The sequence below is a fragment of the Myodes glareolus genome, chromosome 9 (genome assembly GCF_982192425.1).
Source record: "Myodes glareolus chromosome 9, mMyoGla1.1, whole genome shotgun sequence".
In the NCBI taxonomy this organism is placed as follows: domain Eukaryota; kingdom Metazoa; phylum Chordata; class Mammalia; order Rodentia; family Cricetidae; genus Myodes; species Myodes glareolus.
In genome coordinates, this window is record NC_142034.1 from 64,371,136 (window position 1) to 64,398,621 (window position 27,486).

The 27,486-nt window shown below is 41.8% G+C and overlaps 1 protein-coding gene across 2 annotated transcripts; it reads left to right on the top strand.

The window, feature by feature from the left end:
• Nucleotides 1-670: 670 nt before the first annotated feature.
• Cops3 (COP9 signalosome subunit 3) lies at nucleotides 671-27,395 on the top strand. 2 transcript variants are annotated; one of them, XM_085695004.1, is made up of 12 exons: nucleotides 671-829; nucleotides 4,460-4,589; nucleotides 8,969-9,081; nucleotides 9,178-9,227; nucleotides 11,264-11,356; nucleotides 12,934-13,113; nucleotides 14,417-14,557; nucleotides 16,360-16,533; nucleotides 19,735-19,821; nucleotides 22,182-22,295; nucleotides 23,640-23,720; nucleotides 26,803-27,395. In XM_085695004.1, the coding sequence occupies exons 1-12, from the start codon at nucleotides 775-777 to the stop codon at nucleotides 26,836-26,838; spliced, it is 1,254 nt and encodes a 417-aa protein (XP_085551130.1). In that variant the 5' UTR covers nucleotides 671-774; the 3' UTR covers nucleotides 26,839-27,395. The 2 variants fall into 2 exon arrangements, with proteins under 2 accessions (XP_085551130.1, XP_048304030.1); XM_048448073.2 differs by lacking the exon at nucleotides 26,803-27,395 and adding an exon at nucleotides 24,026-24,333.
• The last annotated feature ends 91 nt before the right edge of the window (nucleotides 27,396-27,486 follow it).

Here is a 27,486-nt window from a genome sequence, read left to right on the forward strand (position 1 = left end):
TCGAACAGGCAGTACAGAACCATTTGTAATTAAGGTGGGGAATAGCCCGATCCTTGAGAAAGAGGTTTAATCATAAAGAGCATTGAACTTAGTTTGTTTTTACTATGAGGTGGCTTTTAAGCTTAAAATGGAGGCAGACTGGTTCATTGGTAACACTTAATTGGCAGAGAAAAGGAGCCGTTCTTGCACCCCCAGACAACATCAATCAGGCTCAATTATCCATTGAGCCATCTCTCACTCTCTGGCTTTTTAAAAAACATTTTGTGAGATTTTTACAAGTCGGATAAACAAGAGACAAGCTAGCCACTCAACCACACAGCTGCTAAGTGGTTAAAAACGGTTCTAAACCCAGAGTCCAACTAACTCCAGCCTAAGTTCTCATAGAAAAAAACCTCCCGGAAGTGACAATGAAGCTGTATCGGAAGTATGTAGCTAGGTGAAAAATGTTTGGACATTTTTAGTGAACATTTTTAGCAAAACTGGTCCCAAATGTTCCTTCCTTAATTGATTAGTTCCACTTAATGCTATATGAGATTTCACCAATACAAGACACGAGAGGCGAGTGAGGGAAAGCAACTAACGGCGACTAGCGGAACTGTTTCCATGGAGACAGGAGGGCGGGGTTCCTTAGCCAGGTGAAATCTCGCGGAGCTTGGCCGGCGGAAGTGACGTGTCTTTCTCCAGGCTTTGGTGGGTCGAGGGGCCCCTCCTCCTAGAGCGGCCGCCTTTTCCCGCGCGAGCCACCTCTGCGGCTTAGGCCACCAGCGGGGAAACATGGCGTCCGCCCTGGAGCAGTTCGTGAACAGTGTCCGACAGCTCTCAGCTCAAGGTAAGGCCTGTGGCGCAGGGCTGGGCCTGCGTGCCGTGGCGCCGGTGCGGATGCTGGGACCGCCCTTAGCTCTAGCCCTTCCTCCTGGGCCTGCTCGGGCCTCGGTACCTAGGGTTGGGGCGCACGGCGGCGAGCACCACTTCTTGTGCTGTCGGGCGCTGTCGTCCCCGCCGGCGCCTTCCCCAATCTCTGGCTCCGGGGACTTTCTTTCCCCCTCCCCCCGGCCCTTCCCTCCCCCTGGCTTTCGGGCCCCTGCCACAGTGCGCCGCTTGACAGTTTGGGGGCGTGACTTCCGCTAGGGGCATTCCGGAGCACCCATTGGTCCCTTGCCCATTCTTTCTTTTCGGTGATTGGCTTAGCTCCCTGTCGGCCCTGCCGATCTGGCCTCCCTGTCCAGGCCTCTGGAGCGGCTGGAGGGGAATCCTTTCTGGGCTCCTTGGCTCGGAGGCTTGGGCCTTGGCTGGCCAGCAGCGCACGCTCGGAATCCTCCGCTCCTATTTTGGTCGTACCGAACTCCAGGGGAGCTCTCGCTTGTCGGACTCCATTTCTAGGGCGTAGAATTGTTACTTTATTTTCCCTTAATTTACATACTGTCTGGTTCATTCATCCAATTACTTGAACATACATAATCTTAAGAAAAATATGATCTCTCCTTAATAGAGTTGAGGGAATTGAGCGGAGAGAGCAAATCAAAATGGTTGAGACAGTGCTTCTCATGGGTTACAATAAGTATGGCTACAAGCTGTTGTTGACATATCCTGGAAATTTCTGTGAGGTTGGACTCATCTCCGTTTGTGCCGGGGGTGCTGTTATAAGGTTTAAATGGAACCATTCATAATAAATAATAATTCTCATTTTCTTTTTATCATTGATGAATTACATATCTGTGAATTTTGCATTGTTTTTTTAAATATATCATTCATCCATACCGTACAAAGACTAAAAGTGAAGTGGGAGCGTGGCAGTGTGCTGCTTTAGTCCCAGGCAGCAGTGTGGGGGCAGGGTAGGTGAATCTCGAGTTCAAGGCTAGTTAGCACTACACAGTGAGACCCCCCCCCCCATCTCGAAATGAGCAAGTTAAATAAGCGGGGCTGGAGAACAACTGCTCAGGAAACACTAAACTACCCTTCAGAGAGCCCGAGTGCACTTCCTAGCGTTGTTAGTGGACTCGCAGCTGCTTGGGAAATACTAACTACCCTTTAGAGAACCCAAGTTCTTAGCGTTGTTAGTGGACTCGCAGCTGCTTGTAACATCAGCTCCAGGGGACCCAAAACCCAGTACCCTCTTCAGTTCTCCTTGGGCACCTTCACTTAGGTACACAGACACACATACAGACACACATACGTACAATTAAAATTACACCAGCCATTTGGTGGTGACGCACACTTTTTATCCCAGCACTTGGGAAGCAGAGGCAGGAGGATCTCTTGAATTTGAGGCCAGCCTGGTCTACAGAGTGAGTTCCAGCACGGCCAGTTAAACAAAGAAACATACAAAGAGTCTCCTGTGCAGCTGTAGAAAGAAAAGTGCATTTACTCTTTAGGACCTGAAAAGGAATCTGAGGGCATCATTCAATAACGGAAAAGATGCTTAATAGTGTACTTGACACAAACATCTGTGTGACTAAAGAGAAAAATTGCATGCATTGTTGAGTAAGTGTTGTGTGATGTTTTACTCTTTCTCTTGGGGGGGCCTGCCACCCAGCTCCCAAGTAAATCACACACAGAGGTTTATTCTTAGTTATGAATACTCTGCCTTAGCTTGATTTGTTTCTGGCCAGCTTGTCTTAAATTATCCTGTGTACCTTTTGCTTCTTTGCTTTTTTCCTTTTCTTCTGTATATCTTACTTAACTTCTTTGTGGCTTGCTGTGTAATTGGGTGGCTGACCCCTGGGGTCTTCCTCTCCTCTTTGCCTGTCAGCCCCGCCTCTCTCCTTTCTCCTGTCTTGCTATTGGCTATTCAGCTCTTTATTAGACCATCAGGTGTTTTAGACAGGCAAAGAATCACACCTTCACAGAGTTAAACAAATGCAGTATAAACACACCTTAAAATACTTTTTCCTAACAGGCAAGCATTCCTATACATGTGGATTATCTCTACAAGGATATGGTAACACTGAGTTGCTTCTGAGGAAAGATAAGGGTGACTGCAGTATAGAATCTGAATGGAGAGTAGAGGTTTTTGTATTATAAACATACTGTCTCTAAACATGGACGTAACATTTATGTTTGTTTTGGAGGCGGATCTCACATGATCCTGACTGACCTGAAATTAACAGAGCCCACCTACCTTTGCCTCCTGAGTGCTCGGATTAAAGACATGTCATCACACCCAGCTGCACTATAACACTATTAAGTGGGACTTCTTTTTTCTTTCCTTTCTTCCTTCCTTCCTTCATTCCTTCCTTCCTTCCTTCCTTCCTTCCTTCCTTCCTTCCTCCCTTTCTTTTTTTGGTCACTTTGGAGAGTAATTCAACAAACTATTGCTTGGCTGCTAGTAGGTGCTTTATTCTCAAAGCAGAGAAGTAGCATCATCCCATACATTGTGTTTACTTTGAATTGCCTGGCCGCCACAATCCCTTGTAGTTCAGTGAGAGGACAGAGCAGACAGGTAGTCAGTTTAGTCATGGAGAACGGAATATGGTGTGAGCTCAGAGATGGCCTAAGCTGACGGTGGAATGGGAGGTAAGTCGGGTAGCAATGAAAAACGGTAGGTATAGAAGCACAAAGAGGAGAGAATGTGGACTATTGATTTTCTTGGCTTGGTGTGACTGCAGAATGGGATTGTAGGAATAGTAGTCATGGCTAGAGAAATTGCAGAAACCAGTTACTAAGTTGACTCTGGAAGTTGAGCTGAAGTGTTTGGATTTCTTTTTTTTTTTTTTCTTTCTTGAGATCGGGTTTCTCTGTGTAGCTCTGACTGTCCTGGAACTCACTCTGTAGACCAGGCGAGCCTCACACTTATAGAGATCCCAGAGATCCACCTGTCTCTGCCTCCCAAGTACTGGGATGAAAGGCATGTTTGAATTTCTTAAAGCCTTTGGTGTAATTTGATTGAACTTACACAATAAGTAGAATTGGGAATAAAGATCTAAGTTGGCATAGCATTTAGATGATGTCTCTTTCCCTACAAGAAATGATAAAATTCAAATTAAGATATGAAAGGGAAAGGAGTGGAGCTGAGGAATTTAGGGAATAAAATTAAGTACTGTTTGGTTGTAGGAGAGGTAGTGATAGTAACATGGTACTTCCGGTTTGGGGACCAGAGGTGCTTTCTGGATACCAGACGGAATTGGAAGGTGTTTTCTCTGACATTTTGAGTTCTGAGGCATGGGTAAGTTGTTTGTTCTGGTCCTTCTTCAAGTACAAGAAGACCTAACAAAGCCTCTTTAAGGTGCATGCCTTTAATCCCAGCGCTCAGGAGACAGAGGCAGGTGGATCTCTGTGAGTTCAAGGCAAGCCTGGGCTACAGAAAGAGTTCCAGGATAGCCAAGGCTGTCACATAGAGAAATCTTGACCCAAATAACCAAAAATAATAATAATGATTTTAAGTACTTTAGCTTTTAGGAGTTTTTAGAGTTCTTTAGTTTAGTTAGCACCCTAACTGAAAATGCTTGCTTCTGTTTTGCAGGGCAAATGACTCAGCTCTGTGAGTTGATCAACAAGAGTGGAGAACTTCTTGCGAAGAACTTGTCTCACTTGGACACTGTGCTTGGGGCTCTAGATGTTCAGGAACACTCCTTGGGTGTCCTTGCTGTTCTGTAAGGGGCCTTTTTTTTTTCTTTTATAGTTTTCTGCTTGTTACAGTCAGCACTTTTTCTTGTGTGTGGTTTTATTCAAGCAAATCATTGTTTATTATATTTTGTTCAGATTCATGTTTGAAGACAGGTTCTCTGTAGCCCTGATTGCCTAGAACTCACTATGTATACCAGGTTGTCCTCAAACTAAGAGATCCACCTGCCTCTTCCTCTGAGTGCTGAAATTAACATACACCACTACACCTGGCTCCAGTTTTATAATTTTCTGAAAGATTTATTGACAATTAACTTCTTTTTTAGGTTTTTTGAGACTGGGTTTCTGTGTGTAATAGCTCTGTCTGTTGTAGAACTCACTTTGTAGATGAAGCAGGCCCCAAACTCACAAAAATTCTCTTGCCTCTGCCTCCTGAGTTTTGGGATTAAAGGCATCCACCTTTAATATTTATTAAATTTTATTAAATTATTTATTAATAATTATTAATATCCACCTGGCCAATATTTATTGATTTTATGTGTATGAGTATTTTGCTTGCATTTATGGACATGTACGTATTCCTGGTACACACAAAAGTCACAAGAGGGCGTTGCATTCCCCTGAAGCTGGCGTTATGGGTGGTTGTGAGCCACCATGTGGGTACTGGACCTAACCCGGGCTCTCTGCAAGAGAAGCAAGGTCTCTTAACTGCTGAGTGACCTTTCCAGCTTCCAGTTTTATCATTTTGACTCTTTGTATTTTTACAAATTTGAAATTTTCTTTAAATTTTTTAAAAAATTATTTTTTTAAATTTTTGTATGTATGTTGGGGGATGCCCTTAGAAGGCAGGAGAGGAGCTGGAGTCAAAGGCAACTGTGAGCCCATTGACGTGGATGTTGGGAACTGAACTAAGGTCCTCTGAGGAACAGAAAAGTGTTCTTAACCTCTGAGCCATTTTCCCCCTTGGAAATTTCTTTTAAAAAAACGACTGGCAGGCTGGGTAGTGGTGGCGCATGCCTTTAATCCCAGCACCTGGGAAGCATAGACTGGCGGATCTTTGTGAGTTTGAGGCCAGCCTGGTCTACAAAGCAAGTTCCAGCACAGGCTCCAAAGCTACAGAGAACCCTGTTTCACAAAACAAAATAATAATAATAATATAAAAAACAAAAAAGGACTGACTTTTACAACTGTAGGCATTATAATTTGCATTTATCTCAGTATTTTATTCATGTGATCCCAAGACTTACGTTTTCTAACTTAGAAAATAAGAAGAGTGGTAGAATAGGATACGGTGGACTACAGTTAATGACATAAACATATTGTAACTGGAGTTCCTGTAATGTAATGGTGTCTCACAGAATTTGTTTTGTTGTTGCATATATAAATGGAGATGTTGTCAGATCTTTTTTCTTACTGATATGAAAGAGCAGATAGTGTGCATATTTAAGATGTATGTAAAAACATACCTTTACAGATAATTGTGTGTGCTTACATGTATGTATGTGCAGAGGGTTAGAGACAACTTGTGGGAATTGGTTCTTTCCTAGTGTGTGAGTTTCGGGGATCAAGCTCAGCCATTACCCTTGGCTGTAAGCACCCTTACCCACTGAGCCATCTCACTGACCCATTTTTCAGTACAGGCTGGTCCTGAACTCGCCATCTTCCTGCTTTAGTTTCTCTAGTGCTAATGCTTATAACCATGAAAACATTTTGATGCTATATGTGTCTCACTACTATATGTTAGTTACATGTGGATTGTATGGAAAGAACCCTGAGCTTGTGTCTGAAGCTTCGCTTAAGTCTGTATTCTTTCACTTATGGAGTGTGGAGCCTGGAGCTGCTGCTTTTTACTAGGTGGAAATCACAGCGCTGCGTTGACAATTGTGAAAATAGTTCTGGCATTATAATTACGAAGAATAAAGGGACATCGTTACATAGTACTGTATAGATGAAGGTAGGCAAACTAAAATTTAGGTATAGGAGAATCAATCATTTTTCTTGAAATTAACTTCAATAGTTATTGTTTTAAGAGATCGTGAAGTTTGCTTAGTGCCCTAGGGGTGACAGCTTTCTCTCCTGAAATTCTCTGCGAGCCTGTCTGAAAGTGTTTCACGGCAACCAGTGAACCATCTCCCTGGTTACTCAAGATGGGTCATCTAGTGCTTCCTGTTATGTCTGCCCCTCTTTTTTGTTTTGCTTATTAGGTAGTTCTTCCAGTATTCTAGGTAGAAAGGGTATCAAACTGGCCACCGCATCTTGAACCTGAGCTACTGCCTCAGCCTCCTCCCACCACACTATCCCTCTCTTTGCCTTACTTGAGTACATTCTTTCCAAAACAGGAAAAGCAACAACAGATTTTTTTAAAAAATATATTATGTGAGCCGGGTGGTGGTGGTGCACGCCTTTAATCCCAGCATTCGGGAGGCAGAGGCAGGCCGATCTCTGTGAATTTGAGACCAGCCTGGTCTACAAGAGTGAGTTCCAGGTCAGGCTTTAAAACCACAGAGAAGCCGGGCAGTGGTGGCGCACGCCTTTAATCCCAGCACTCGGGAGGCAGAGGCAGGCGGATCTCTGAGAGTTCGAGGCCAGCCTGGTCTACAAGAGCTAGTTCCAGGACAGGCTCCAAAGCCACAGAGAAACCCTGTCTCGAAAAACCAAAAAAAAAAAAAAAAAAAAAAAAAACCACAGAGAAACCCTGTCTCGAAAAACCAAATATATATATTGCATTTTATTTTCTTCGTATGTGGAGGAGGGGCACATATGTCTGTCCCACATGTATAGAGGTCAGAGAACACTTGCCACGGTTGGTTCCCTCCTTCCACCATGTCACTCTGGGGATCACATTCAGGCTGTCAGACTTGACTGCAAGTGCCTTTACCTGCTGAGCACTTCAACAACCTGAGCAACTGATTTATTTGTTTGTTTGTTTTTTGTTTTTCAAGACAAGGTTTCTCTGTGCAGCCCTTGCTGTCCTGGAACTCGCTCTGTAGGCCAAACTGGCCTCGAACTCAGAGATCCACCTGCACTAACTCCCAAGTGCTGGGATTAAAGACATGCACTACCATTGCCTCACAAGCAACTGATTCTTAATTGAATAAGTGTCCTGACCACACTGGAGCTTAAAAAACAAAACAACAATTAAATTGGATAGGTGTTAAAAGTTTAGGTTCAGTTATTCATAGGTATTATGTAACCTGATAAATGACCACTTGTAAAAGTTTTTTCATCCTGAACCTGGCCTGGGGGTATAAACCTTTTAATCTTAGCACTTGGAAGGCAAAGACAAGTGAGTCTCTTGAGTTTCAGGCCAGTCTGGTCTACATTGTGAGTTCTGGCACACCCAGGGCTATGTATAGAGGCCCTGTCTCAAAAAAAAGGGGGGGGTGTTTTATTCTGAATGTTCTCCTATTTTAAGGATATTTTCCTCAATTTCTTTTTTTTTATATAAATGAGTTTCATTCACACTTTTTTCTTTCTTTCTTTATTTATTTATTATGTATACAATATTCTGTCTGTGTGTATGTCTGCAGACCAGCAGAGGGCACCAGACCCCATTACAGATGGTTGTGAGCCACCATGTGGTTGCTGGGAATTGAACTCAGGACCTTTGGAAGAGCAGGCAATGCTCTTAACCTCTGAGCCATCTCTCCATCTCCAGCCCCCTCAATTTCTATTTGTATCTTTGTTCTGTATTGTGAGGAGGGTAAAAAAACAGACAAGGAATATCTGGCGGACTCTTATACTTAATTTTTAGTTTTTATTTTTTCCTGAAACAGGGTTTCTCTCTGTGTAGTACTGGAACTCACTCTGTAGACCAGAGATTAATTACATCTGCTCCCAAGTGCTGGAATTAAAGGAGTGTGCCACCACTGCCCAGCTTGTTTTTAAAAATAATTTTTTTTTATTTTGTATGAATGTTTTACCTGCTTGTGTATATGTGTATCACTTGCATTCTGATGCCTATGGAGATCGGAAGGTTGCATCAGATCCCCTAAAAATGAAGTTATGATTATGAGCTATCGTGTAGGTGCTGAAAATTGAACCTAGGTCCTCTGCAAGAGTAACGAGTGGGGGGCTGGAGAGATGGCTCAGCAGTTCTGAACACTGACTGCTCTTCCAGAGATACTGAGTTCAGTTCCCATCAACCACATGGTGGCTTACAACCACGTAATGAGATCTGGTGCCATTTACTGACCTGCAGGGACACATGTAGGCAGAACACTATATATATAATAAATAAATCCTTAAAAAAAAAAAAGAGTAGCAAGTCTTTTTAACCACTGAGCCATCTCTCCAAGCCCTGTGGTGCTTAATTTTACAGAGGCAGAGTGGACTTCAGGCTTAAGTGATTTCTGTTCTTTACTGTATGAAATATAAGGTAACTTGGTTCTTTTTCTCCCCATTTTAGGTTTGTGAAGTTTTCAATGCCCAGTGTTCCTGACTTTGAAACACTATTCTCACAGGTTCAGCTTTTCATTAGTACTTGTAATGGCGAGCACATTCGATATGCAACAGACACGTGTAAGCTAATAATACTTTCTCTTCCTGAATGTATTTCCGTTTGCAGTGTTTATATTTTCAATATTTTGTTATTGTTTTTGTTATTGTTGCATCTAGTTGCTGGGCTTTGCCATCAGCTAACAAATGCACTTGTGGAAAGAAAACAGGTAAGAAATGTTGTTCAAGTATTCATAGTTCTATTAAAGTGTATGTTTGACTCATGAACCTGTATAGTAAAAGTCTAGGTTCAGTACTAAACATCCCAATATGTGTGATTCTTTGAGAGCAGCCCTTGGCTAGATGTGATGATTGTTTTTGAAACTGTGAGTCTGGCATAGAGATGTGGCTCAGTGGTAGAGTAGTTGTTTGGCATATCTGAGGTACTTGGCTCCATACCCAGTATTAAAGGAAGGAAAAAAAATAAAACTAAAAACTACCAATTAGTGCCCTTTGTATTATAATGATGCTATTTTTTTGTTTTTCCTTTTAGCTTTAATTATTATTTTCACCTTATAAAATGCTGAAAGGATATGTAAAGGCTTCTGATGTGCTCTTAGATGTCTAGATAGTAGTGCTTCTGCTGCACTTGTTCATTCTGCGCCCCTCCCCCCAAATTGGAAATTTAGTTGTAGATATTTGTTCCTTATCTTAAACCCTTCAGTGGGTGCTTTCTAGACTTTCTCATGGACCACAGTGAAGATGATCAGCGTCTGGAAATGGGTGTTAGGAAAGTGCTCTCATGAAACCACAGATTCTGGCCAGATGTGGCCAGATATATGGCTGATGTTCTCAGACCTCAGAGCATAGGTTGATACCCTGTTATTTTTCTTTAGTTTGTTTTCACCTGGAATGGTTCTTATTCTTTGCCTTTGTCACAAATTATAACTTGGGTGTATTTTAAATGAACTTTAAAGGTAGGAGGCTGAAGACAGAAGGTGCCTTTGGTTTTCTGTAGGAGCACTAAACAGTTTGGCTAGAAGCTGTGGGGATAAAGAAATGACTCAGTGGTCAAAAGAACTGGCTGAGGACCTGGGTTTGATTCTAAGTATCTGCATGAGAGTTATAATTCTAGTTCCAGGGCATCCAGTACCCTTTTCTGGCACCAGTACACCAAGGGCACCAGACACTCATGTGGTACATAGACATAGATGTAGGAAGAAAACCTATACACATTTTAAAAAATCAAACAAAATTAGTAGTCCCAGCACTTGGAAGGTAGAGGCAGGAGGACTGTGCATTCATTCAAGGTCATCCTTGACTGCATATGTAGTTCAAGGTTAATCTGGGAATACAGGATTCCTATCTTTGGGGTGGGTGATACTGAGTGGTAGAGGAGAGGAGAGCTGGTACCATGCCTCTTTATTGGAAAAGCCATAAATTTATGTAGTATCTTAGAGCCTCATCTTCTGACCAGAGAGTTGTGCCTCGCTTGAGACTGAGAACTGTTGTTTGTAACTGGGGTGGGAAGCAGTCTGCTTGTGATGCGTAGTTATAGATTCAGTCTTAGGGCTAATACTCCCTGTGAAAAATGTACCAGCACCATTGTTCACAAGCTTAGCTTCTTAGTTACATTGCTAATCTGTGGTAACTGATGCAGAAAAGTTCTCTTTGTTTAACTATTAGGAAAGTACTCTAGTTTAGTGTACATGTGTATGCATGTGCCCATGTGTATGGAAGTCACAGGTTGACATTGGATGTCTTCTCCATTCACTATGTTGATTTTTGAGGCAGTCTTTCACGGATTTAGGGACATCTGACTGGACCGGCTAGCTAGCAAGCCGGAGAGAGCCTACAATCTCTGGCTCTTGAGTGCTGTAATTCTGGGTTTGTACTGCCACCTCCAGCTTTACCTAGGTTCTGGGGATTGAACTCAGATCCTGATACTTCCATAGCAAGAACTTGACCAACTGAGCCATCTCCCTACCCTCAAGAAAGTGATACAGTTTATTACTGATACTCATTGTAAAAGAAAAAAAAAGTTTGATTTAAAATATGATATTGAAATTATCGAAGTATTCCAAGAAACGTATCAAAACACTTTCTGACAGAATAGAGGCAAACATTTCCTGACATAGTATGGAAACCTTATTGCTATGTAAGGAACCTATCAATTAGTGTTGTTTTTTATTTGTAAGTGACAACATAAGATCCAATGTGCTGCCAACTTTGAGAACTTATCTGAAAGAGATGTCATTTCTGACAGCCCCTTCGAGGAATTGGCATCCTTAAGCAAGCCATCGACAAGATGCAGATGAATACAAACCAGCTGACCTCAGTACATGCCGATCTCTGCCAGGTACACAGCAATGATGTGATTCATGCCTATCACTGGTGTGAGGCTGCCGGGGGCTTGCTCAACAAGAGAATGGGTGGAGAATGTGTTATAGGGGTTGAGATATGGAAACTGGGGCTTACGAATAGGGTCGTCATAATAGTTGTTGCATTTTTGAAATTTAAGTAATTTTCTGTTCAATAAATTATCGAACTTAAGAGTAAAAACATACGTGATGTTTTATATCTTAAAACATTATATTATTTATTTATTTTATGGTAAGTACCTCCAAGTCCAAAAGACTCCCCAAAAGGAAGGATGTATGATGAGGTCTCTTTGCTACTGTTGCTAGCCACAGTTCTCTTTAGGGAAAACCTTCGTTAGTACTTTCTTGTGCATTTCTTCTAGCAATACTTTACACATGCAAGCAAGTGTATATGCACACTCTTTTTTAAAAAGTCCACAAATCCCAGTAATGTGTGGATTTCTTTGTCTTGCTTTTTCCTATGTAATGCATCTTGGAGATGAATCTGATCTGTGTTACGCTATACAGCATTCTGTAATCTGAGTAGGTTGCAATGAAACTAGACTGTGGAAGGTTTTGTGGTGTGAAGTATCTCCGACACATTCATTTTTCTTACGTCTTTAACTTTCAAAGTGGTTTTGTGACAGGGATAGCATATACCTGTTTTTTATTTGATTTAAATATTATTGCTGTTTTGGGGTGGGTTTTTTTGTTTGTTTGTTTGTTTTGAGACATGGCCTCTCTACATAAGCTTTAGCTGTCCTGGAACTCATTATGTAGACCAGACTAGCCTCAAACTTAGAGATTGCCTGTATCTGCCTCCAATACTGGGATTAAAATGTGCATCACAATACCTGGTTATGTCTAAGTTTTAGAAGTGGGCTGCTCAGTGAGTCTGCAGACGTCTCTACTGTTGCCATTGTTTAAGATACACTTCTTTCCTTGTGTGCTTGCTTCTTGTATTTGCACACTTGTGTTTGTGTTTTTGTTTTTCTTTTTGAGACAGGGTTTCTTTCTGTAGCTCTGGGTGTCCTGGAGATTCAGGCTGGCCTTGAATTCACAGAGATCCACCTGTCTCTGCCTACTGAGTGATTAAAGGAGATGCTGGTCTGTTTTTGTTTCACTAGTCCAAGTGAATTGAAAATGGGCACAATTGTTCACTTATCCAGAAACTCATGAGTGGTGGGTGGGTGGGTACTGACCTATATCTGATTCTGATTTTCAGTTCGTCTGTGGTTTGTTCTACCTTAGTGTTCATATTTTTACTTCATTATTTTGTTTTTATCTTTCTTTTTCTTTCCTTTTTTGATGGAATCTTACTTTGTAGCCCAGCCTGGCCTTGAATTTGCAGCAGTTCTTCAGCCTCCTTGAGTGTTGAGGATTACAGGTGTGAGTGACCACACCCATCAAGAAATGCTTTTTTATTCTAGAAGATTAAGAAAATGAAACAGTGTGTTAAAATGTCATTAATCAACTGTAAAGCAAGATAGTATTATCATAGAATTTTGGAATCTGATTTTTCTTCTAAATTTGCCATAGTGAAATTTAAAATGATTTAATGCAAATTTCTTTATAGCTTTGTTTACTAGCAAAGTGCTTTAAACCTGCCCTTCCATATCTTGATGTGGATATGATGGACATCTGTAAAGAGAATGGAGCTTATGATGCCAAACACTTTCTGTGCTACTATTACTATGGAGGGATGATCTATACGGGGCTGAAGAACTTTGAAAGAGCACTCTACTTTTATGAGCAGGTAATCAGTTTTCTAAAGTCTGATACGGTTCTGAACTTGTGTGATGAAAAGAGTCCCAGAGTGTTACTGGTTCCTGCCTACTAGGAAAGCTAAGGTCTAAAAAGATAGTAAGAGTGTTAGCAAATATTCGGGGATTTAGAACCCTCGTACTTGTGGGCAGGATTGTAGAATGACAGGCATTTTGGGAAAGAGTTTGGCAGTTAAGATAAATCTCAGGATCTGAAGGGACAGTTTCATGGAAGAGTGCCTTGCTTATAAATTCAAGGTCCTGGGCTGAACCCTAACACCAAAAGACAAACATAAAAACAATTATAATATTAAGTATAAAACACAGTTTTGTTCCTAAGAATAATTCAAGATAAATAAACAAACACCGTCCACATAAAAACATGTAAAACCAAAAGACAGGAACAACACAAAATATTCATCAACTAAAGAATGTCCACACTGTGGATTCATTTGACCACATAAAGAAGGGAGGTACTGACCTCAAAATTGGAACACTTTTTAAGGTAAAGAAGTCAGTTACAGATGATCACATATTTATATTTGTGACCAGAGCAGACAAGTCCAGAGACAAAGTAGAGTATGGTTGCCTGAGGTTGTGGAGGAAAGTGAAAAATGACTTATGAATAGGGTTTTGTTGTTGTTGTTGTTGTTGCTGTTATTGTTATTGTTTTGTTTTTTTGTTGTTTTGGGGATTGAAATAGTCTGGAATTAGGGTAATGGTAATAGTATTGCAACCTAGTAAATGTAGTGGAAACCACTGAATTATATACTTCAAAGGTGTAAATTTTATGCTGAGTTATATATCAATGAAGTTGCCACAAACCTTGAATGCTGATATATACAGGAGCTCAGTAGGCACACTTGAGTTCCAGGGCAGCCATGGGCTATATAGCAAGTGTCTATCTCAGAAACAAACAAGTGTTGTATATTTCCCCTGGCATGATCAGGGTGGCTTTCCCAGGGTGAGGCTTCTCTATTGCACTTGGGATGCACTGACCTATGCAATTTCCCCAAATGCAGAAAACTCGGCTGCATAATTTGAGGTAGTTGGGGACTGTTAACACCCTCCCGCTTTAAAAATACTTGAAAGAAAATAAGGGTTCAATAGGTAAAGGCACTTGCCCATCCCCCTGATTAGGGTTTGGGCTAAGTGCCCACATGGTGGGAAGAGAGCCACTCACAGATGTGCCCTTTGATAAGCAGTAATAAAAGTATTTTAATAAAAATGGACATTTGGGTCTCGCCCTGCTCCCTTGTGCCATCTCTTCACACTACCCATTCTTCTCTTGTTCAGGCCATTACTACTCCTGCCATGGCAGTCAGCCATATCATGTTGGAATCCTATAAAAAGTATATTTTAGTGTCTTTGATATTACTTGGCAAAGTACAACAGCTGCCTAAATACACGTCTCAAATTGTGGGTAGATTTATTAAGGTAAGTTTACAAATAAAAGTGATTTTCTTACATTCTGTATTAATTTATTTGTAAAGACATTGTAACAATACAGTCTTGTAAAGCCTATTTTCAGGTCTTGCTGTATACTTACACTATAGGTATTTAAGCTCTTTATGAAGGGTGGATTTGTATGTTGTAGTTCTAATTTGATTGAACTTTAGTTTATTCAAATGTTGGGTGTCTCACTGAAGCTCTACTTAACTGCCGCCTTGTTCCAATTCTCCCTGACAGCCAGACTTTGGGACAAGGGTTGAAAAATAAAAAAATTAGTGTTTTTTTTTTGTTTGTTTGTTTAAGTTCATATAGAAAGAGAGCTGGGGAGATAGCTTAGTTGATAAAGTGCTTTGTGTGAGTTTGAATCCTAGAACCCATGTTAAAAATTGAACAAGGCAAAACCAAGTGGATTCTGGGGCTCACTGACCTTAGGTGAGTCTCAGGTCCTTGTGAGACATTTTGTGTCATAAAACAAGTGGACAGCTCCTGAGAAATCACACTTAAGATGGGTTTCTGGCCTTCATTTCGGCACATGCACAAAAATATGCATATGGGCTGGGGACATAGCTCAGGCCTGTAGCATGCTCAAGACCTTAGGTTCAATCTCCAGCTCTACAAAATAAATAAATACCATGTGCTCATGACTTCTTTCTTTCTTTTTCTTTCCTTCCTTCTGTCTTTCCTTTTTGTTGTTGTTGTTGTTTATTTTTGTTTTTTTTGGAGACAGGGTAGCCCTGACTTTCCTGGAACTCTATAGACCAGGCTGGCCTTGAACTCAGAGATCCACCTGCCTCTGCCTCCCAAGTGCTGGTATTAAAGGTGTGCGCCACCACTGCCTGGCTATGACTTCTTTTTAAATTGAGCAGTCACAAAGAGTTATGAGATTGCAGTGCTTTTGATAATAATGCCACTATTATAACACTCAGAATTTTAAAGCTGAGCATAGTGGTGCACATCTGTAATCCCAGCACTCAGGAGGCAGAGGCAGGTGGATCTCTGAATTTGAGGCCAGCCTGGTCTACATAGAGAGTTCAGGACAGCTGATGCTCCATAAAGAGACCCTGTCTCAAAAAAGTAACAAAAAGACCCTCAATTTTAGAGACATCAGTCTGATATTATGCTGGTTTATTAACAAATGACTACCTGCACTTTGCCCAAGAGCCCCTTGTGACTTTAAAGACTCTGACTGCCTTGTCCTCTCAAAGGGGAAGGTAGCTAGCTAAAAGTACACCATGGGAAAGTGATGGGTGGGTTCCTTTTAGGGCAGCCGTACTCAGAGCGCCATGGAAAGCTGCTGAGTTCTCTAGTGACCCCTGAGCAAACAGTAGACCTGCTGTTAGAGAAATGCCTTTTATAAAGTGGTTGTCTCCATAGCTCCTAAGAATTAGTAACTTACAACAATGTGAATGGTAAGAACAAGACCAGTCAGAGGTGCATTTGAATCAGTTTCTGTCTGGTGGTGGTGCTCGGACCCTTCCACATTCTTGCCCAGTTCCTGAGTGAATGTCTCATTGTGCCTAGTAGGGGACATGAAGTTAGAAGTAGTTGGGAATAATGAAGATTTTACCTTCGTTTTTCTCATTTAACTTACCAGTACAAAAAGTAGAACCACTGATAGAAAAAAGATGTGGGTCTTCGTAAATTATTAGTAATAAATTACTCCTTAGTGGATTTCTGTCCTTGGTCTTAAAGAACAGGCATTTGTTTTAAAGTGGACCTTCATGACAGTATGCATTGTGTGTTCTCAAAACATATGCTGTCGTTTCGTTCTCACCCCAAACCTTTAGCCGCTCAGCAACGCATACCATGAGCTAGCACAAGTTTACTCAACCAATAACCCGTCCGAGCTCCGGAACCTGGTGAACAAGCACAGTGAAACTTTTACTCGAGACAACAACATGGGCCTGGTGAAGCAGTGCCTGTCATCTCTCTATAAGAAGAACATTCAGAGGCTAACAAAGGTGAGGCAAGTGCTTTCCCCCAGTGGTGGCTCTGGTTGTCCTTGGACCTGTTTCCTTTTCTTTCCCTTTTCAGCACAGAGGAAGCAGGTACAGGATAAAGTGTGGCAGGATTTCTACACTAAGAGAGAATCTGTTGCAGCTGGGTTCTTAGAAAGAGTTTGATTGATACCTTTTGGTCTTTTCAGGGCTAGAGCAGGGTATTTGAGAAGAGGAGCAGGTGAAGAGGAAGAAAGGTAGGCGATACGGCTACACTGGGAGGCAGAGAAGTAGCCCTGAAGGGGTCATCAGTTCCAAGTGGGAATGGCGGGTGGCTAGCGATCGCTGGCCTTGAACTTCTCAGGCTGTACTGATCTCTGCTTAGGCTTGAGAAGGCTGACATTACTATTTAGGCCAGGGTTAGATGAGCCACATATGGTTAGGTCATAGGTTGTAAGGAACTTTTTATTTCTTTAGACAGACAGGATTTTGCTATGTTGCCCAAATGGGTCTTAAACTCATGATCCTCCTGCCTTAGTCTTCAAAGTGCTAGAGTTACAGGTACGGTCTACTGTGTCCTAATCTTAATTTTTGTGTTAAAGGTTTCTGATGATAAGAAATGCCTCCTGATTCTAATGGTGGATGTAGTCCTAGCTACTTAAGAAGACTGATGAGGGAGGATTTTGTGAGCCTAGCCAGAACAGCATAGCGAGACTCAAGGGGAAAAGAAGAAGAAAGAAATACGCTCTTTACTAAGTGTTTGAACTGTGAAGAGAAGCATATAAATTTAAATTCCCTGCTAAAAAAAGTGTATGCTGGGGCTGGAGAGATGAGATGGTTTAGTGATTAAGAGCACTAGTTATTCTTTCAAAGGACCCAGGTTTAATTCCCAGCACCCACACTGCAGCTCATGACTGTAACTCCAATTTCAGGGGAGTTGGCACCTTTACACTAACATATATGCAAGCAAAACAGAAATGCACATAAAATAAAAATATATTTTTAAAAAAGTGTATGATGCAAGTAATAGTAATTTTACTAAGAGAAGCTTAAATAGCACTTAACTCTTGGGTCTGCTCACAGCCTGGCAGTGACAACTGGTAAGATGATGGGGTCCCATTCCCCAACTCTGCCCGCGTCATCAGTGGTAGGAAAAGTTGTAGGAGCAATATCAGACTAGCCAGGATGCCTGTCAGCAGGAAGTGATGGTGGATGCAAAAGAAGCAGAGTGGGGAATTGGGCAGATGGAGGTGAACAGGCCATTGGGGCCACAGGTCTGGAGGGGATTAAGGGCTGTCACTTAAGCAGGAGGAATTCCTCTCCATAGTCTAGACACTAGAAAGAATGGTGATAACTTCTTAAAGAAGTCAGCAGAGAATTGGTAAGAAGTTAATTTGTAAGAGGAAAATGAAGAATGTGACAAAGAAAAGCAACTCATAAAAGTTCAGAAGCAGATGTACCCTGTCACCTAGGCAAAAGAGCTTAAACCGAATATGGCTGGGTATGGTGCACATACCTGTGATCCCAGCACTTGGAAGGCAGAGGTAAGCAGATCTTGAGTTCAAGGCTAGCGAGGGCTACATAGTGAAACCCTGTCTCAAAGCAAAGAAAGAAATCAGTCTAATGTATGTAGGCATTGCTTGTACTTTTGAGGTAGCAGTATAGTAAAAATGTTTTCTAGTTAAGATAGGATAATCTGGAACAAAATAAGCACACAAAGGAAAAATAAAAATTTTAAGAAGGAAATTTGATCAAATAAGGAGGATCTTAAAGCTGTGGGGCCAGAGCTGAGACGTGTCTCCTGATTGTGTCCTGGTTCCTTCATGTGCCAGTTCATGGTAGGTCATGAATACCGAGTTCATGAGCACCCTTCAGGGCATGGGGGGGGGGGGCACTGTAAAGTGAAGCAGACAGATCTCTGATGGTGTAAGCAACACCATCAACATCAGGTCCTAATGCCAGAAAAACAGCAGAAAAGAGAATGGAGTTTCTAGTTAAGGAAGCCTCATTCTTAATAGAAAATCAGAAAGAAGCTGTCATAGAGGCCTCAGCAGATAGACCATGTTAGTGATGGAAGCCTGTGCCTTTGTCCCAAGGTGACCGGGGACAGGAATTGTTGAATGGGGTTTATCTGCCACACCCATTGGAGAGGGGTTACTTTTCTCTCGCTATGTCTGGACATTAGTTGGTTGGTTGTTTTGTTTTTGAGATAGGTCTTACTGTGTATCTGTCTCTGGCCTAGAACTTGCTAAAGAGACCAGACTTGAACTCACAGAGTTCCACCTGTCTTATCCTCCTGAGTGTGGGAGTAAAGGTGTGTTTAAACATGCCTGACTGGACATTAGATTTTGGATTCCTCCTCTGTCTCTTCTCTGTGTGTTTGTGAATACAATTGTTTATAATAAGGAGCTTGCCAGTCTCTCCCCTTCGTTCCCCTCAGCATGTCCTGAGCTTCTTTCCATGGTAGCTGAAGCCTGTATCACAGATACTGCCGGCCCTCTCCTACTAGCCGAGTGGGAAATTCTGTCTTAGTATGGTTTTACTTAGGTTTTCCTAATGATGTTAGAATGAGCATTTTCCTATGAACATGTCCCTTTGATTTCCTTTTCCACATTTGCATAGCTCTTGTTCTTATTTCTGCCTTCAGAGACTTGACTTTTTCTTCTAAAAGTGCTACTCGTGTATAGGGAATTAACTGTTTCTCATTAACTCTTAGAGAATGACAGCTGAGATCACTGGTTTCATTAATTTCAAGTTATTTTTTATTTTTATTTGTTTTGTTGTTTTTTGAGACAGGGTTTCTAGGCCTTATTTCCCCTTACTGTCCTGGAACTCACTCTGTAGACCATGGCCTCAAACTCACAGAGATTCTCCTCTCTCCCGAGTGCTGAGATTAAAGGCATGCGCCACCACTGCCCAGCCAAGTTATTTTTTAAAATTAACCTTTTTTTGGGTGTGTGTGTGTGTGCGTGTGTGTGTACGCGCCTGTGCACATGGGTCGAGAGCTTGTGGAGAACAGCACATGGGACCCAGTTGTCTCTGGCCATGGGTGTCGGGACTAAACTTAGGCTGTCAGATTGGCAATGGCACCTTATTCAGTGAGCCTCAAGTCATTTTCACAAAGGAATATTTATCTTATAAAGAAATGGAAATAATGCGGAACACATTCAGTACATACTTATTTTTTTCATTTCTATATGTGATTAATTTACTTTTGACTTCCAGACCTTTTTAACACTATCGTTACAAGATATGGCGAGTCGTGTACAATTGTCTGGACCTCAGGAGGCAGAAAAATACGTTCTCCACATGGTAAGTGTGTTTTAAAAGTTCTAACTAGTGGATTTTTGTTCTTAAAAGCAGTGGGTGTTCATTATGGGAAAAATGAGGTTTTAAAAAACTGGATAGGGCTGGAGAGATGGCTCAGAGGTCAAGAGCACTGTCTGTTCTTCCAGAGGTCCTGAGTTCAATTCCCAGCAACCACATGGTGGCTCACAGCCATCTACAATGAGATGTGGTACTCTCTTCTGGCGTGCAAGCATACACGGAAGGAATGTTGTATTCATAATAAATAAATAAATCTTTAAAAAAATAAATAAAAAACTGGATATTCAAAATCAACCACTGTTACATTTTGGTCTATTTCCTTACAGTCACATTTCCTAGCCATGGCTGCATTGCTGCAGGGAAGTGTATGAGACAAGTAACTTTATAGAGAGAAGAGCATGATATAGCCCACATTCGGGTCCAGTATGAAGTGTTCTCATTGGTCTGGCCTTTGGTGAGGGTGACACATCATGATAGAAACATATGTAAGGAACAAGTCAGAAGAAAAAGACTGGGGTTCTACAATCCCCTTCAAAGATACACTCCAGGAACCCCCACTAGGCCTTATTTCCTAATGTTTCTGCTATCCAAATAGTTTCACCCTGTAGACAAAGCAGTGCTGTTAAGCTGATCTGTGAGAGACTCATTTGACTATAAGTAGTATGCTGAAACACCCTCAACATCAAGAAAGTTTTGCCCAAAAAGTAGTAGCTGAATCAGTGTACTCTGGTGTTGTTGACTTCCATTCTGAGTGGAGTCCCATACCTCCTGGTGGGCAGCATCAGTCTGACTCCGCGTGCAGTCGCACTGACGAAGCGCTAGGACAAACTGTCACACTTGGCAACCAGCTTAAAACAGAAAGGTTTAAGGCATGAGATGTGGTTCAACAGTTTAGAGCGCTTATTGCTCTTCTGGAAGATCTCGGTTCAGTTCTCAGCACTCATGTCTGGCACCTCATAACTGCCTGTAACTCTGGCTGGCTTTTGGCACACACTTACACAGACACATACACATAAAACAAACCTTTAAGATTTAGCAGCCCTGAATGACAGGCTCGTGAGGCAGGGTTCTTAAGCTACCATTTTACTAGTAATGTACCTAAAGGTACACTTAAATGGGTATTCCACTGCACACATTTTCTCTCTTTTAAAATTTATTTTATGTGAGGGTGGTTTGCCTGCGTGTGTGTCTGTGTACCATGTGCCTCCAGTGCCCCTGGAGGAGGCTCCAGACTGGAGTTCTAAACTGTTGTGAGCCATCTTGTGGATGCTGCATATTGAACTTGGGTTCTCTGGAAGAACAGCCAGTGCTCTTAACCACTGAACCATTGCTCCAGCCCCCACTACACACATTTTTAAAAGATGAAGATGTCCATGAAGGGGCCTGGAGGGATGGCTCAGCCGTTAAAGGCTAGGCTCACAACCAAAAATATAAGAGTTCGGTTCCCAGCACCCACGGCTGTCCCTCCAGGTTTAAAAAAAAAAAGATGTCCATGAAGGGACAGAATAAAACCATCAGCTTCCAGCCCTATCCCTAGCTAGAAAGTTCAGTGATGTTCCAACTTCTAATAGCTTATTTAGTTGTGTTTATTTCAAGCTTTAAACAAAAGAGTGTATAATGCCTTCTTTGCAAGAACCATGCATGTAGATGTATTTATAGTTGATCTGTTTCCAGGCTGTAGTATTATAGTGTGCCCTTACATTCTAACTATGTGGCCATTTAGGTCATTTTCTATTCTGGTTGTTACAGAAAGTACTGTTGTGGTGAAACACAGTCCAGATATAATTTGAGTCTGCAATAACGTCTGTTGTTAGAGAACTCTGAATTCTAATTAATATGCTCTGGGCTGGAACTACTGTCTCATTAACCTCACATCTACTGTCCCTTCCAAGGAAAAAGGTCATTTTAGGCAATTTAGTTGCATTGCTCACAAGTGGGCCAAACAGTAATCACACTGGAAAGCTGGGCACAGTGGCTCTTGCTGTAATCCTAGCAGTCAGGAGCTTAAAGCCGGAGGATTGCTATGTGATGTAGCTTTAGAGGGTTTCCTGATGGGTTGCAGTCAGCACGGCCTATAGAATGATACCTTGTTTGAAAACAAAACAAATACTGTGGAGCATCAGGACTTCTGTTTGCTACTGCTTTTGTGACTTTCCTTAAGTAGCCAGGCCTATGATTCTAGATCCCGGAGTCTGAGACAGAAAGATCATACGTTTGAGGTATGTGTCTGGGTGACACAGCAAGGTTTATGCATTGTTTTGGACCTTTGGTTTATCACTATATCTCTGTATATTCCGTGTCAGGTCTAAACTTTGGTGGTTTCCTTCTTTTTCTTTCTTTTTTAGATAGAAGATGGGGAAATTTTTGCAAGCATCAATCAAAAGGATGGTATGGTCAGTTTCCATGATAATCCTGAAAAATATAATAATCCAGCCATGCTTCATAACATTGATCAAGAGGTAAGCATGTTGCTTGGTTTGGGCATTTTTGATAGGTGATAGAGTTGCTGTGTTGGAAATGCTCCTGTGCTCCAGGATAATCTTTTATAGGCAGTTCCCAGCCAGTGGACACAGTTCCTACAATGTTAATCTCAAAAGTGACTGCTGGACACTCTTTCGGTTGATTGGATGACTATACTAAGTGATAGGTTAGATTTCTCAAGTAGATTACTAAAAGCTACTTTTAACTCCAAAAACATTCCAGGGATCTACTGTTTAACCTGTGCCTGACTGCCAGTGTGTGGACTTGCTTCTGTGGACGTTGAGGCAAAGGCCTCTCCCATGTCAGCAGCAGCAACACCCTGGGCATCTAGAGAAGGGGTACCGTGTTAGCAACATGGTACACAGTCATAGGCTGCCTTGTGTGTGAGGCCTGCTGCTCTTGAGGGTTGATTTGGAATGAGTTGGTTCATCTGGACCATGTTCTTACCTTGGAGGAAGGAAATGAGTGAAATCACATTGTATAAATTAAAGCCAGCTCTGCATGGCTGCCTGTTCCTTTAATCTTGGTGCTTGGGAGACAGATGATTGTGAGTCTGAGGCCTACCTGGACTACATAGGAAGACTGTCTGAAAACAACAGATCCAACAACAAAATTCCCAGGATAGGGCTGAAGCGATTGCTCAGAGGTTAAGAGCACTGGCTACTCATGCGGGACCTGGGTTTCGTTCCCAGCACCCATAAGGTAGCTTGCAGCCATTTGTAATCCCAGTTTTAGGGGATCTGATGCTTTCTTTTTACCTCTGCATGTCCTGTGTAATATGGTTCACTTAGTTCTCTTGAGTACTCATACATGTTAAAAAAAATTCCAGGAATCCTAAAAAATTAACACATAGTAGAAAGTAGAACTTTATTACTTTTTTTTATAATTCATGGATATCCGTGTCACCTAAAATATTATCTTAGTTTGGGACTGGCAGGATAGGGGTAAAGGCTTGTGCCACCTGCATGTTTTCCTCTGACCTCCACATATGCACCGTGGCATATGAACTTATGCTCACATGTGTATTTGTGTGTGTGTGTGTGTGTGTGTGTGTGTGTGTGTGTGTGTGTGTGAGAAAATCGGTTTCAGTGAGGAAGATGTTAATGGGTTTGACTGCAGGTATTGTTTCAACTCTGGGGTATTGGGTAGTAGATAGTATGTATTTACTTTTTGGATCCAAATATTTTGACTTCAGAACCTCTTAGCTGAGGGGTTTCAGATCGGTGACTGTGAGTCTCTAGCCCTCTACTAATAGGCAGTTATAGAGGAAGTGACTAACCAAAGCCCCTTGCTAACCATGGTTATATATGCCTCTCGTACAGATGCTAAAGTGCATAGAGCTGGATGAGCGGCTGAAGGCCATGGACCAGGAGATCACGGTGAATCCCCAGTTTGTTCAAAAGGTAAATCGGGTTCTCCTCATTGGAAACAGGTGGGGGAGGAGGGATATTACCACATTAAGAACTTGGTTTCATTTATTAAACAGTTGTTCACTGTTGTTAAAAACTAGTACCCATAAATTCATAGAGGTGCTTGGTAGATATTTCAGGACCTGCCTGTGAGTGTGGCTAGGGAAGGCCCACATTGCCTGATGCAGGGTGGCTTTCCTGCAAGAGAGACAGGCTAAGTAGCCGGCATGCCTGCCTTCACAAGAGTCCTCTATGATAAGAGTTGATCACAAGCACACCAATTTGCCTTCCCCTCACAGAGTATGGGCTCACAAGAAGATGATTCAGGAAACAAGCCCTCCAGTTACTCTTGAAACTAACGCCCATCCTGAGTTAACAGAATTGTCACCTTGGCCTGGCGAGTGTGAAGAGGGCAGCAGGAAGTACCATGCCAGTCCCACGCCGGTTCCACCTGGACATTCAGAAATTCAGTTTTAACATCTTCAGCCCTATTGCTTTCAGAAAACCAGTCTGCAAAGAAAGAAAAAAAATCAAACTTTAGAGTCTGTTGTGGATTTATTTATCCTCAGATTATTGTTATTACATTAAAGTTACTTTTTTGTTCTAATCCCTTGAATGTTATAATATGTGCTCTCTATCAGTTTCCCCCCTCTGCAAAGGGTTTGGTTTGGTTTTGGTTTTTTTGTTTTTGTTTTCAAGATAGGGTTTCTCTGTAGCTTTGGGACCTCTTGGAACTCGCTGTTTAGATGATGCTGGCCTCGAACTCAGAGATCACCTGCCTCTGCCTCCTGAGTGCTGGGATTAAAGGTGTGTGCCACCAAAGCCTGGATTTGGTTTTGGTTTTTCAAGACAGGGTTTTTCTTTTTGTGTAGCTCTGTAGACCAGTCTGGCCTCAAACTCAAAGATCCGTCTGCCTCCACCTCTTGAGTCCTGGGATTAAGGGCGTGTTGCTACCATAGCCCGGCTACTGCAAAGGTTTTAATGATACGTTACTTGTGAATAGAAATAATTGGTTGGGGAAGTAAGTGAGATCTATACTAAACATTAGAATTTCTTGTGTTTTGGTTGCAGTGGGTTGAGAACTGTGAGATGCTCTGTTGGTTCTTCAGCCTTCTACCCCTGCTGTGCAATATTCTTGCCATCTTGAGGCTTTCTCCTTTTATAATTTTTTAAAATTATTTATTTATTTTATTTTGTATGTGTATGTATTTGGGAGAGTTATTCTTCAACCTTGTGGGTTCTGGGGAATGAACTCAGATTGTTGATTGCCAGTGCCTTTACCCATGGAGTCATCCAAATAGCCCCTTTTCCTCTTGGAACATCTTCAGGAACTCTGCAGAGATGTTTGGATTTTGTTCCTAGTCCCATTACACCTTGTCTAGAAGTCATTGAACTAGCCCTCTGCAAGGATGGAGAGTGCTGGTGAAGTGTGGTCATATTAAAGCACAGTAAATTTGCTCTTTAGTGGGTAAGAGCAAGCAGAAGGACCTAAGCTTAAATACCCAGCTTCTGTGTAAAAAGCTGGACAACACTGTGTGTTCCTTTAACCGCAGCAAAGACAGGTGCTTCCCAAGAACTCCTGGCCAACCAGCCTGGCCAACGTAGTGAGCTGTGGTTCAGCAGAAGCCCTCAAGTGCGGTAGAGAGCAATGGAGAAGACAGTCACGGCCTTCCTTTGGCCTCCACATGCATGCATGTAGGCACACGTGCAACACACATATTTTAGAAACAGTTTCTCAGACTGGTGATGGCTCAGCAGATAGCACCTGTTTGTGTAGCCTGACAGCTTGAGTTTAATTCCTTGATTTTAATCTTCACATAAAGTGAAAAGAATTGATTCCAGAATTGTCCTTGACCTCCACATGAGCACTGCGGTAGGAACATGCCTACACATGCCATACAACAATGCGTTCTTTAAAATATATACCATATTGGTCTATAAATGTTAATTCTTTTGTACAGGGGTAATACTATTAAATATCATTATATACATTTGATTATAGAAAAGTTTTCTCTAAATAATGAAAAAGTACAATACCAGACACAGACAATTATCACATGTACTCACTCATAGGTGGTTTTTAAACAAAGAAAACCAGCCCACAAACCACAATCCTATAGAATTTAGGACAACAATGCGAACATTAAGAGAGATTTACATAGATCTAATCTACATGGGAAGTAGAAAAAGACAAGATCTCCCAAGTAAATTGGGAGCATGGGAACTTTGGGGGAGGTCTGAAGGGGAGAGGGGAGCAGAAAAAAATATAGAGCTCAATAAAAAATAAAAGTGCAATAATTTGTCCGGACTGTGGTGCAGCTCAGTGGTCGAACTGAGCTAGCACGCATAAAGCCCCGGGTTCCATCCCTAGCACTAAACACATTTTTATTTTTAATACCTTTCAGACCATTGAGTTGGCTCAGGTCACTGCTGGACAAGCCCAATGAACTGAATTTAAGCCATAGATAGATAGAATCCACATCATAGAAGAAGACAGACTCCTGTAGCTTGTCCTCTGTTGTCCCTGTGAACACCATGTCAGGTGCCCCCTTCCACCAAATGTTAATTTTTCCCACTAGCAAGTATTTTGAGACAGTCTCATCATGTGCCCCGACTGGCCAGGAAATACCATGTAGACCATGCTGGCCTTTAACTCAGACATCTGCTTACCTCTACCTCCTACATTCAAGGATTAAAGGCATGCACCACCATGCTTGCCTCAGGTATTTTTCCAAATGTTTTAAGTTGTGTAACAAATGACATTTTTGTTATTTATTCATTTACTTATTTTTAGTCCTGGGGATGGAATCCAAGGTCTCCTGAAAGCTAAGCAAGCACCCTAGCATTGAGCTATATACCCCAGTCTACATTTTCATTATTTAAAGAACTCAGGCCCAGTGAAAGGGCTCAGCAGGTAAATGCATTTGCCACCAAGCCTCATTACCTGAGTTCAGTTGCTCCCAACGAGAGAATCAACGCCCATAAGTTGTCTTGACCTAAGCATGCATGCTGTGGCACACAAGTGCATACTCGGGGTAAAATAAATGTGGGTTTGTTGTTTTGTTTTGTTTTTAAGGAAACCCTTGAACTGGCGGGATGCCTCAGTGTGTAAAGGTACCAAGCCTGAGAGCACGAGTTCAGTCTCAGAACCCACATGGTGGAAGGAGAGGACGTGTTCACTGACTGCCACACTCGCACAGTGACATTCTTGCACATGCGCACACATAAATGTAAAATACAAATTTTTAAAATGCAACTCTTGAACCTTCCAAGTTCTGTAAAGTGGACCCACACTGGTAGTGACTCGTCCCTGCAGGTCCTCTGGATTTGATAAGAGACTCCTCTAGACTCAAATCTCTTCCGTTATTAGTATTGCTTGTAGCTGGCATCTTTTAGCTTTGTGTATACCTGTGTTTTGGAAAGAGGACATATTTAAAGGAAATTTATCTTTTGTTTATGTAGTAAATTATGGACTTTTTTTTTAAAGCTGAAGTTGAGCAGTATTTATCAGAATCTGAAATTAAAATCACCTATAATGTTTGAGGATTCCTAATAGCTTTAAATGCTAATAAATAAAGATGTCTGATAAGGACTTCTAGTGGTGTAAATACTATTATATTTGTTTCCCAAGATTGATTCATTAAAATTCCACATTGTTTGAAAACTTGAGTTCAAAGGGTTGTGACATCCTCTTATTTAAGATTCTCTTACCGGCTAGCCCACTAACCGTTCTCATCCCTGAATCAATGTTGGGGGTAAT

What these genes read in the sequence shown, in the direction of transcription:
- Cops3 (XM_048448073.2), top strand. Translation starts at nt 775, where the DNA reads ATGGCGTCCGCCCTGGAGCAGTTCGTGAACAGTGTCCGACAGCTCTCA. An exon ending in AAAAATACGTTCTCCACATG is followed by an intron (nt 19,822 to 22,181) that starts GTAAGTGTGTTT and finishes TTTCTTTTTTAG; the next exon opens with ATAGAAGATGGGGAAATTTT. An exon ending in ATCCCCAGTTTGTTCAAAAG is followed by an intron (nt 23,721 to 24,025) that starts GTAAATCGGGTT and finishes TTCCCCTCACAG; the next exon opens with AGTATGGGCTCACAAGAAGA.